The 12,403-nt window shown below is 45.3% G+C and overlaps 1 protein-coding gene across 1 annotated transcript in view; it reads left to right on the top strand.

The window, feature by feature from the left end:
• B4GALT5 (beta-1,4-galactosyltransferase 5) overlaps nt 1–12,403 on the top strand; it is a 39,164-nt gene that overhangs the window by 12,767 nt on the left and 13,994 nt on the right. The window contains exon 2 of the mRNA XM_046679160.1: nt 7,366–7,500. Coding sequence (XP_046535116.1) covers nt 7,366–7,500 — 135 coding nt within the window. The remainder of the gene's footprint in view (nt 1–7,365; nt 7,501–12,403) is intronic.

The raw sequence follows: 12,403 nt of genomic DNA, 5'->3' as shown, positions 1-12,403 counted from the left end.
CCAAAAAGGTAGTGCAGGTTTTGTAGATATTGTAGCATGGCAAAAATCAAACTTCAGTGTTCTAGGACACATTTCTGTTCTTTGTTTCTCTTTAATTCTTATTGAATGTTATAGGTGTATCTTACATATGGGGGGAGGGAAAGTGAGCAACCCTCCTGCTGTCTTCTATTTATTCCTTTTCTGCTTCTGCTCCCTTTATATTCTATCCCTTTCCCCTATCCTTTATTTTATTTTGAAAGCATGGACCTATGAATGGGTACAACCCCTGGTCCATAGATTGTTCCAGTGTTTTCTGGAATGTACTTGACCCTGTTATAAATCACACATTGTGTGGTCTATAGGGGTGTTCAGCACGAAGATGCATACGATATGATGAAATCCAGGGGATGAACGCCTCGTCCGATGCGCCCACCTGGACACGAGGCAGCACCTTTGCTGACTGTCAGGGGCCCACTGTGCCCCAGCTCTCCCTGCCGTGCGTGGTATTAGTAGTACCCACTTTATGTCTTGACGTCCTCACTCCAGCCCGTCTGCTTGCTCCAAGATTTAGCAGACGGGGTTCCTCCTGCCGCTTCATGTGGAGCAAAAATACAGCCTTTGGTGAGATTTGGACACCTAGCTTTTAGGAACCAAATCGGACTCTGCTTACAGAATCGTATCCAGTTCATCCAGAGAGTCCCTCCTTTAATGAACTTAGATCTGGGAACTAAGAAGCTCAGTCCTTCCTCTGGAGCCATGAAATTGAGGTGGGGTGAATTTACTTGTTTTGATTGATACCTACCGTTGACCTGCCCGAAATCTAATCCTGGACCGTTTCTTCAGCGTCAGGCCCCTAAGTATGTCACATAAAGCTGTCTGCAGTCCTGCTCCCGCCTGTTTCTCTGGTCTCCTCATGCTTTTGCCACACGTGCCCTTCGTTCCAGCCCTTCCGGACTGCTTTTAGCTCCTCCAGTGTATTTCTCCTTTGTGCCTTTCCTCTTCCCTTGTGCTCTGCCTTTCCTATTTCAGCTCTCTTCGCATCCTAGAGTCCGCTCTTCCTCAGAGTGTTTTCTGACCCCTGCCCTCACGATATGATGTAGGAGCCACTCTCCTGTGCTCCCTAGAGCGTGGCTAGTTACAGGTTTCCTTGTCTGGCTCCTCCGCTAAAGACCGTGGCAAGGACTCTATCTTATTTGCAATTATCTTTTTATCCACAGACTAGAGGGTAGTTCCTGGCACATAGTAGGTACATGTTTTACCTGGTTTACCTTTCCTATGTTTCTTTCTATAAAAATATGTGTGTGTATAAAATTTCCCCTTATTTCTTAAATAGTAACATAACACACACACGCGTGCACTATTGCTCTTGGCTTTTTTTCACTTAACAGTATCTCCTAGAAATCTGTTCATAGATTTTCCTCATTTTTTTTTTTGGTAAATTTTATTGAGATAGAACATACATATTAATATGTGTGAAATAAGTTAACGGCTTAATGAACTTTTACAAAGTTAATATACCCTATGTAACCAGTACCCAGGTCAAGAAGTAAAAGATTACTACTCTCCCCCAAGTCCCCGAGGATATTCTCCTGGCTTCTGACACTGTCGATTAGTTGTGCCTGTTTTGGGACCTTATTTACGCGGATTCTACCAGGCGTGCTGTTTGGTGTCTTGGTTCATGATGTGTGGGAGATTCATCCATGTGGTTGCATATAGTTGTGGTATGTTTGTTCTTGTTGCTGTATAGTATTCCAAGATTCAAATAGGCTACAAATTTAATCTGTTCTACCGTAGATGGAACTCTGGATTCTTTCTAGCTTTGGGCTATTTTGAATGGTTCCTTATTCTTTTTTATGGCCTCATAGTACTCCTTCCATGTGGCTGGACAATAATTTATTCAGCCAGTCTCCTTTGGTCGGACATGTAGTTTTTCCCCAATGTTTTTCTGTTACAAATAATGTTGCACAAGGTTTTGAATAAACTTGTGCATTATATTAAGGAACGTTAAAAAACCCAACAACTTCATGAGGAGTGAGAGTTCCAGAGAGCATTTTTTGGGGAAAAGGTAATCTATCTGGCAGTTCTGCTCAGTTGCTAAAAAGCAATTGCTGAACTTTTCTAGGAGCAGATCGGTGCAGTGGAGCTGGTTAACTCACAGCGTTTGGGTTCGTCCCATAAAGGAGTAGGGAGCTAATCAAGGGAAAGGCTTGAAATCCGCAATCCACGCCTCCTTGGGCCCCTTGAGTTCAGAAGACTGAATTATTAATTGTCCCAACTTAGGTATTCGTTGGTTCAGATATTTGTTGTGCATCTTCCATGTTTCAGAAACACTGTTCTAGCCACCGGGCCATGGCTCCTTGCCCTCCTGGGGCCCACACTCCAGGGAGGGAGATTACACTAGACAAGACAAATAAGAAAATGTTTAGTGCGCGCGTGTGTGTGTGCGTGTTCTAGGGCATTTGGACGTTGAGGGTAAGACACAAATTTTAAAGATTGGTCAGGAAAGGAGTGGCTTTCTTTTTTCTACTTAATTCTCTTTTAGCTTACCACACTAGATGTAACAAACATTAAGGATACCCATGTTTAGGATAAAAAATTATGAACTCTTAAGTATATAGAATCTTGTAATTCTGTCTTTTCCTCTTGAGTTCACTGTGTCAAATTATTTTATTCCTAATCTGGAATGTCAGATTTCACTATCTTGTGAGGAATTTTTATGAGTCAGAGTCCTTTATTAGTGCGTGTGTTCAAGTGAAAATCGTGTTCCCTGATTCATAAGCATGTGGAGGCTGTCTGGAATTCCAGTGAGGAGGAGGAGAGTGTCTTCCTGTTAGGGGACCCGGGCTTTGCTCCCGGAAACTCTCCGGTTAAAGCCATGGCCCCAGGCTGCTTACGTTGGCATCTGGATGTAAATTTCCCATTACGTAAACCTGAAAGGGGCTTATTTTTCTCCACGGAATTATGGTCATAAGAGATCCCTCAATGTAGATATTGGGGCTGGATAATAATTACGATTTCTCATGAAAGTATAAAAAAGTTGTTAATAAACCCGAGTTCGTAGTAAATCCTATTTTAGCCTTGATCACACTGCATTATAATTTCTTGCTGAATTGTGCCATGCTTACTCTGTCTTCCTTGCCCGGTGGCCTGGTGCTGCGTGTGGAAAGCAGAGGCCCAGCGGATACTTGTTGACTTAGTGGAGGAGTTAACAGCTGTGCGCCACTTGAGATTTGGGTTTTGGCCGTGATTCAGCCGCCATTGCTCAGGGCCGCGGCATTGGGAGGTCCTGTTTTTCAAAGTAAAGCTCATCAAAATGCTGTCCCACACCTCTCCTCAGTCCTCTCTGTTTCTGACTTCACCAACCGGGTGACCTTGGGGCAATGACTTCTGGAAGACTCGACTTCCTTATCTGAAACAAGAATCAAGATGACATCTGCTTCACAAAGATGTGAATTTTCCACGAGATCATTTAGATTGAAGGGGGGGGTGCGCGCATATACGCTTCCTCGTTCAGGCTGAGCCGTGGGCTAAATTTAGTAACCAGACTTTTAATAGGGACACTTGTTGAGGTCCTGCGGTCTGATCTATATAACCAGCTGCATGAACACGAAATGGGAGCAGGGCAGCTTCACAGCAGTGCATCTAAAAAGAGTGAGGATTTTGCCCCCAGCAAGCTCACTGTGCATCAGTAATATGGTGTGACTGCTATTTACCAACAACATTCAGCAATTATCGATGGGTTACCTACCGTGTAATGCGAGTTTTAAATTCTGTTACTAGAATATCCAAAAGAGAATGTCCCCAAGTGGGTTCTGCAGGGAGAAAAGGCTGGTCTGGGGAATAGCGGGTTTGATGATTGAACATCTGTTGCAGAATCGCTTGGGCCTTGAGTTATTGTGCACCCTGAATCCCCAAGAGGGGGATCGAGTGGACAGCGCCTCGGTGAGAGATGCAGCCGGGCTGCTGGCGGTTCTGCTTGCTTCTGGGCCCATCAGACTGTACCTGGACCACTCCGCCAGCTTGGGCACCGCTCTCTGTCAGGTGTCGACTGCTGGGCCAGTGTCCAGAGGAGAGCAGCCAGGAAGGGGAGGGAAGTGGAGCCGATACCATGGGAAGGGCACCCAAAGGAAGTGGGATGTTTTATTCCGGGGGTGCAGGGGAAGGTTAGGTGGCGCAGAGGTGAGGGTGGAGGGAGACCGAATGCCTGCCCTCCAGCATCTGCAGCGTGGGGATGGAATCTGACAGTTCTGTCGAGGGACAGAATGAGAACCAGTAGGTCAGAGTGACTGGAAAACGTTTTGGACCCAACCCAAAGTAGAATTTTCTTTGAAGATGGCTGTATTTTACATCCTGACTCCGGGTTCTTAGAAGGCGTAGTTTTGGGTGATGTGAAAGCATGAGATAGTGTTGGAAGGTGTGCTTTAAGATCTCATCCAGCCCCCAGACTATGAATTTGTGATTATTTCCTTTTGTTTTGCAAAATTTGGTTCCTCGGGCCTTTTATTTTTTTAGCATTGTGCAAATTCCTGTGTATGATTAGGAAAAACATTAATAATATGTGGTTTATGTAGATTTGTTGAATGACAAGACTAACACAAGGCAATTGTTAGCCACTAAGACAAAATATAAATAAATGGCAGAGTTTTGATAATCTGTAATGGTACCACAGAAATTTGAGAAGAGGAAGACTGGAAAGTATGTAAACTGGGGTTTGAAGGATTAATAAGATTTGCATGGCAGAAGGGAGAGCAGAAGCTCAGCGATGAAGGCGAGAGACGTAGAAAGCTTTTGAGCAGCAGCAGTGGGGGTAAATCTGTAATTAGGAAAGATCCGTCTGTCAGCTCGTGTAGGAGATACAGCATCTCCTTAAGAGCAATCACTTAAGCTACGTGAGTGCTTGAAACCTTTGAGGGGGAAGTTGTGGCTAGAACACGAGTGTGCGAGGTTTTAAAGCTTAGTGGTTGGAGCACAGATCCACCTGGTTCAAATGCATCCCTCAGTTGACTTTGGTAAAGCTCCATGGAGAAACGGAAGCCCAGAAGTTGACTGCAAACTGGATAGAATTATTTGCCTTTTAGGATATATGTAAGGAGTAAATGAGATAAAGAATTGTGTAGTTCGGTGCTCAATAAATGTTACTTAGTATTATTGATTGTGTAGCTGAAGTTCCCTAGGGCAGTGGTTCTGGAGAAGTCCACAGACCAGCCCTATTGCTGTCGCCTGTGAGCTTGTTACACAGGCAAATTCATCGGCCCCCCTCAGACACACCGGGCCAGTCAACGCTGTCCAGGTGACAGGCAGGGAAAAGTTTGAGAACTGCCCTAGAGGAATCCTACGGGTGGGATTCAGGAACTAAAGAAAGGGAGGGTATTTAAAAGAGGGGCTGACAACAGTGTCCTTGGCAGTGGAGGAGACAAACACAGAGAAGGCTGGAACTGGGGAGAAGGGAGGTGGCATGTTCTTGGCAGCGCCCGCCTGACCGCTTCACACACAGTGTCCAGTCAATGTTGCCCTTCTGGTGTTGAGGACAGCTGGTTTAGTGGTACGTTGGGGATGGAAGGAAGATTCCAGGGCTGATTATATACTATTGAGCCAAATTAGAAAAAATACCTCAGAGCCACATCAGAAATTTGACGCTGGATGAAGTTTAAATCTTAGGGTTAATGGAAGTTTGTGGGCCCCCCACCTGCTGTGATTGGGCCCTGGGCCACCTGCTGTAAGCAGAAAATGAGATGGAACTTGCTTTCAGAGGCTTCACAGAATTGCACTTTTTTGAGGATTTGAAGCTGTCTTTTTCCATAACTTTTTCTAGCCGTAGAGAATAAACACTCTGTCTGATCTGTTCTCTCCTGATGCCAGAAGGTGAGCGTGTCTGTCTTGCAGTTGGTGCGAGGCCCAATTTGAAGCTCCCTCATTTCTGAAAGCGTTCTGAACGCTGCCTTCTTTTGTTTGCTGTTTTATGGCTCGGGATATACCTGAGAGATGGTTTGAAATCTTTCAAGAGATTTTATGTCCCTGTTTAACGTGGGCCACCTGGAGTTTTCGCATTGAGTGTTGTACCAGTTGGTTTGTCCCCATCCACACCCCTGTCACCAGTACACACACCAAACACAATAGCTTGAAATAAATTGACTTGTAAGCTTCATCCATTTAGTCGTTACCTACTGCCCATTATGTGCAGGACACTGTGATGATAATGATGAAGCAGCATCAACAAAGTGTGTCTTGTTGAAGAGCCAGGATGGCCTGAGGCCATGTATATTGAGTCTGGAGGTGCAGCCCACGGCCTTGGTTGAGTGCCTGCCTGGGGCCTGGCGGAGGTCAGCCAAGTGTTCTGATGGTCCCTAACACACACGAGAGTTTAGATTAGTAAATGTGCCGCCCCTCTCAGACATCCCCCTTTCACAGTGGGGAAGGGAAAGTGAGTAAATTAGAGTGTCTGCTTAAGAAGCTGTGTTGCTAAACCTTGCAGTTTCTTGAAAATAGATGGCATAGTATTTGAGATTGCAAGTGAAATACAGGAATTATATTCGTTTGTGTTTATGATCTCCTAGTTTTATATCGTAGAGAGACTTGAAGAAAACCCAAGTGGAGATCACTCTCCAAGGGTGGCGGCGATTGGATGGTTAATCTGAAAAGTCATCTGTTAAGAATATCTTTCTTGTTTTGTTTCTATTGAGATGTAATTGACATTTCACATTGGTTTCAGGTGTACAACATAACGATTCGATATTCGTATATATTGTGAAGGGAATGTATTTTGACGCTTGGACCAATCTGTCTGCTGTTTTCCCCTAGCTTTGGACTTTGGGGCCGGGGTGGGTGGGTAGGAAGAATTGCTGACATTCTTTTGTTATCTTCTTTTTGTCTCCAAATCCCCAGAGAAAAGTAGCTGGAGCCTTAGTCCAGCGCTTTCCAAAGGTTGCCGAGACCAGAGCGAGATCTGAGAGTTTGCAGTAGGCAGAGCTGTCAGTGCTTTCTGCTCTCTGACTATATCGTACTGAGAAGGTGAACCTAACGAGGGCAGAGATCTTTTTAGAAATGTTGTGATTGATCTGTAAAGGTCTTTCTGATCGCCACAGCGCTAGACTACAGATTGGGTGTTTGAAGACCTGGTGGAATAGATTGTTTTAAATTTATGGCTTTTCTAATACTGCCGATTATTGCAGTTCTCCTCTAAGTCCTGTAGCTACCCACGGGCATGTTGGTGTCCTGAAAACGTAGAACCCAGTATGGAAAATAGTCATGGCATTTATAGGGTTTTAGAGCTGAAAGAGCTTTTAAAAATAAAAAAAACAAACTCAAAGTTCTGTGCATTTTTGTTTGTTTTGTTTTAATGATTGCTTTCAATTCACCTCTTTTTTCCGTCCCTTCTGTTTCCCGCAGTGAACACCTACCTCTTCATGATGCAAGCGCAAGGCATTCTGATCCGGGACAACATGAGAACGATAGGCGCTCAGGTGTATGAGCAGGTGGTTCGGAGTGCCTATGCCAAGAGGAATAGCAGCGTAAATGACTCAGGTATGTTTTTACTAAAGAGGTGGTCTGATTAGAATGTTTCCTCCCAGGAGAGGTAAATTTGGTTCAAATAATTATTTTTGATGGGAAAAAAAGTGTATTGTAAAGGAGGGGAAGTTTGGCTGTGTCTTACCTTATCACTAAAAAAGAAAGGCTTGCAAAGTGAATCCTTGTTTGTTTTGCCTCCATTTTCTCTCTTAATACTTTTCAGGGAGGGGGAGGTAAGGAATATATACCTTTCAAGACCCTTTTTTCCGGTGTAGTTGCCCCTGTAGGCGATTAAGCATATATTGGGACACCAGCAAAACAGGAGCGCCAAAAGCTGTTTCTGGAAATAGTTTGATATTTGATTTCAAAAAAAATGTATCGTACAGCCAACGAGGAAAACAGAACTTAGTTGGACTTCCTTTTACTTCTTTTATGGCTTAACATAAAATTTTTTTTGTGAAATTGTTTTGTTGTCTTGTTTTTTGAGTTGCATGTGGCGGTGGTCACAGTAGCGGTGCATGGTGTTTTCAAAGCTGGTCTGGCCCTGGTTGCCACACAGGACGAGTTGTTCCGACTCTGTTCTTACTGTTAGACTCTACTCAAATTTGTTCAGCCCAATAGGACTTGTTTACCTTGTTGTTGGTGAATGTTTTAGCTGAAACTTACCAAATTTCCATGTCGTAATGATCGTGTAATCCAGGACAGTTTCTACAGATTATAGCTGTAAAAGCCACTCCTGGAGGAAGTTTAATAGATTGCCTGGTCTGCCTCCAGTACCTGGTATGGTGTTCATCCTCTGGTTTAATTCCAGCGAGTGGCCGATTTTGGTGGTCAGACTCATTCGGCTTTGAAGAAAGCTTTTCAGACTGTTCAGCTAAACATAGCAATGATGGACGCAAGAGTGAGCGTTTCTGCCTCAATCTTTGGAACTTTTACCTGTGACTTTTGTTATCTATAAGCACTAATTATATGAAGAGGAAAAAAGAACACCGAGTTTAGATAGCTTGCCTAACATTGTAAGAACTTGTTCCTGAATCATGGTTTTGACTTTATTTTTATAAAAGACTGTATATGGCAAGTTCTTCACCTTTGAGAGAAAGTTGTCTTTTTTATGTCTCTCTTTTTAACTCTTCCAAAAATTGAACATAGGAACTATTTCCGGATGGTTAAGTGGGACTGTCGTGCGCCTTCTCCAGTCTGGCGCTGGATGGTTTTTATTAAAAAAATAGATTCTGAAATTTCATCTTGCTAAGCATTCATGGTTTGCCTCTTACTGAAGACTAATGTGCTTTCCTGTGGTTTCTTAGTGATTTCACTCAGGCATAGTATTATAAAATATGTATATTTTAAAAAATATTCTTTCCTCCAAATCAGTCCTCTCTTCTCCTCTGGAAGTTCTAAGATTGTCCGGAGCTCACTCTAGAATGTGAAATTGCTTTGCAAGTGTTGCAGATGAGAATTTCTCTGTGGTGCTTGGGATCTCAAAGAAAGCATTGCCTCTCAAAGGGAAGTTACATCCTTAAAAGAATTGACCACATCCTAATTTATCAGTCTGTCCGCCTGGCCAGCTTAGCAGCAGCGAAGGAGCATCGTCAGCAAACTGATGAGCTTTGGGGCTTCCTTTCTTCTTGATTGCAGAGGGCAAGTGATTGACTTTACAGAGCTTTTTAGCCAGATTGTCTTCTCAGGGGACAGACTGCCTGAGCTCTGACCCACACCTGGACAGGAGTCCCTGCAGTTCCCAAAGTCAGGGGAGAAGGCTGAGCACATTTCTCTTTCCTAATTCAGTGTGTGTAGTGTCAGGTTTTGCTCATGATCCCCACACATCTTGTCTCGTGTAACTCCAGTATGGCTCGGTCAGGTAGGCAGGATTGTACGTTATTTCCATTTTTCACATGTAGTGCAGATAATTTGGGGGGAGTTGGAGTGGCTTGGTCATGTGACTTGCCCTAAACCCTGCCCTAACCTCCTTCTGGTTGTGTAACGAAACCAGGGAGTCCTCTGCCGTCCGTTCGAGAGCTCTTGGCCCTGTATCACTCTGGATAAAGGAGCATTTGTGCTGTTGTGACCTTGATCCAGTCCAAGTGTTTGTGCCTCTCCGAGGCTGGATGAACTTCCGTCTGGGCATTGGGCGAGGTAGTCTGTTCTCCCTCAGAAGTCAGACGGGTACCAAGCAGGGCCCCCTCCCTGCTGCGCTGCTGGTTTTACAACACAGGATTTCACCGAATTGTTGGGATCTCACTAACCTGAGGGGGTGTTGTCCTTGAAAGCAGCACCGAGGTGAGTTTCACCCTTGGAAGGCATATCCAGGGACGAGTTACTATGACTTTGCGTGAGTTTATTCTCAAATTACCGTAGTCAGAAATCGTTCTTCCTAGCATCCCTCCGGTGGAATAATCATCCGTTTTGTGTTTAATGTGTCTATATCCGTTGCCCTCGGGGGCTGTGTTCCTATGTGGTAGACACTACTTGCGTTCTCGCGTGGAGTCCTCACAAGAACTCAATAAGGTAGCTCCTGTGTCCCCATTTCAGGGGTGAAGGGGTCAAGGCCCACGGGACGTACGGGACTCAAGCAGTGGAGCTGGGCTTTGCTGACTGAGCCCAGTGCCTGCCCTCTGCATCCCAGCAGTGCCCTCGTGCCTCTGTCGTCTTTGTATCCCCAGTACCTGTGCGCTGCCCAGCACATAGGAAGCACTCAGTAAATGACTTTTGGGTGGGTGACGAGATTTAACAGGAAAACACATTTTAAGTGTTGTGATGTAATTCTGAGATTCCCATCTTGGTTGGCTCCTATGTTATTGGCACATCCTTGGCGGGTAAGTATGAAAGAGGAAATATTTCATTGGGAGTGTATCCAGTAAAAACCCATTTTTACTCATTTCAAAGTAATTCTCTGCCTAGCACAGCTAAAGAGGGTGTTCTGGGCCTCAAACTGCTGAGATAGCCAGATGACCGCCACCTCTGACCCGGCCACTCCTGCCCGGAGCACTGTGGGCTCGATGAGAGCATCCTGGACTGAAGCAGTCCCTCAGCTCTGCCGCCCCACCCCGGAAATAGGGCCGTGGCACACCCTCACATTCAAAGGCCTTCATTAGGCCAAGTGTCACTAAAAAGCTTAGTGTGACATTTCGGTAATGCTAGCTTTCTTTATCCTTGAAAGCTAACGTGGTGATTGTCTAATAAGAATGTTCTTTGGGGGATCAGGACCGTGAGCCTGGATATCAGCCTGAAGTAATAACCCTGGAGAAGCTTCTTGTTGTCACTGAAAGCCTTTGGTATAGGAAATTGTGAATCCTGCGAAACCTTGTGTGAGCAGTGAGGGGAAGCACTCAAGAGAATACTGACATCAGAAGAGAATTCTCTGGGTTCTTCCAGTCCAGCCACTTAGTTTTATAGATGCAGGGAGTGGTTGAGTGGCCTTGCATTTCTCATTCTTAAATATGAATTTCCAGATGCCATTCTACCTAGTAACTTTTAACCGGAGGGAGATTTCTCACCTGTTTACACGCACGCACACGCACGTGCACACAAACCTCGCCACACTTATGGCCCAATCCCCTGCTAGTCACTTGCTCAGAAGAATGTTCAGTTGCTCACACCCTTCGAAACAGACTGTGGCCGTGGCCAGTACAATGAATAAAGTCGTTGCCAGATTGACGTTCTTGACCCTTCCCTCTGCTCTTCAGATGCTCAGTCCGTGGCCGTCTTAGGTCTCCTGTCCCAGCAGGTCGTCACCCTTGAGCGTGCCAACTCTTGAAGAGGGCGAATTCTTTATATCTCCCGGATACTTGTCCCGATGCCATCTTTCTAGTGTATATCAATTTCCACGTTTTTCAAGCAGAGAGGAAATTGTTTGGTCTTTTCTCAGATGGAAGAGGGGGAAAGTGGTGGTTCTTTCTGGAATCTGTTAGCCTCTTCCAGTCCCTGCTCAACTGGATTTGGGAAGTTAAGGGAGAAAGCAGATTTTTGCCACCCCCTGAGGAGTGGGGTGGCCATGTCAACCTGAGGGCACATTGTAATCCCCCAGGGTGGAGGGGGCTTTAAAAAATACCGGTGCCTGCTCCCCACCCCCAGAGGTTCTTACGTAATTAGCCTGGGGTACAGCCTGGGCATTAGAGAATTTTTCAAAGCTTCCTGGGTGATTCCAGCGTGCACACAAGCTTGCTGAGCCACCGTGTAAAGCAGAGTCGAAGAAGCAGCCCTTGGAATCTGTGGCGAGGAGGGATCTCTGCTGTTTCCCCGTTTCATGCTTCTCAGAGCAGCTGCCTTCTTTGCCCTCTCCTTCCCTTGCTGGAAGAACATGTCCTGATTCGAAACAGATTAAAGTTAAAAAATAAAATCGTGGGGGCTGGCCCCGTGGCCGAGTGGTTAAGTTCGCACGCTCCGCTGCAGGCGGCCCAGTGTTTCGTTGGTTCGAATCCTAGGCGCGGACATGGCACTGCTCATCAAACCACGCTGAGGCAGCGTCCCACATACCACAACTAGAAGGACAAACAACTGAGAATATACAACTATGTACCAGGGGGCTTTGGGGAGAAAAAGGAAAAAAATTAAATCTTTGGGAAAAAAATTAAATAAAATAAAATCGTGGCCATAGAAATTCGGCACGCTGGTCTTTTCTTTCAGCACTTCCCTCCTCCGCTTTAGCAGAGTGAGAGGTTGGTGTTTGGGTCCTCGAGGGGAGCATGCGGTGCCGTCGCCCATTTCTAGGCTGCTGGAGGACAAAAGAACGGGGACCCCACAAAACCACGCGCAGTTCTGCCAGCGCGTGAGCAGTTAATTTCCTCTGCCTCTTTTACTGCTTTAAAAAATTTCTACTGCTGCCGAGAAAGTAGGTTCTATTTAAATTTGTATGTAAAGAACTTCAAGTTAGAAATGAAGAGAGTAGGGGTTTTTTCACCCCCCCAAAAAAGGGCAA

The sequence above is a fragment of the Equus quagga genome, chromosome 12, assembly GCF_021613505.1.
Source record: "Equus quagga isolate Etosha38 chromosome 12, UCLA_HA_Equagga_1.0, whole genome shotgun sequence".
NCBI lineage: Eukaryota > Metazoa > Chordata > Mammalia > Perissodactyla > Equidae > Equus > Equus quagga.
This window is presented reverse-complemented; position numbering and strand designations above follow the sequence as displayed.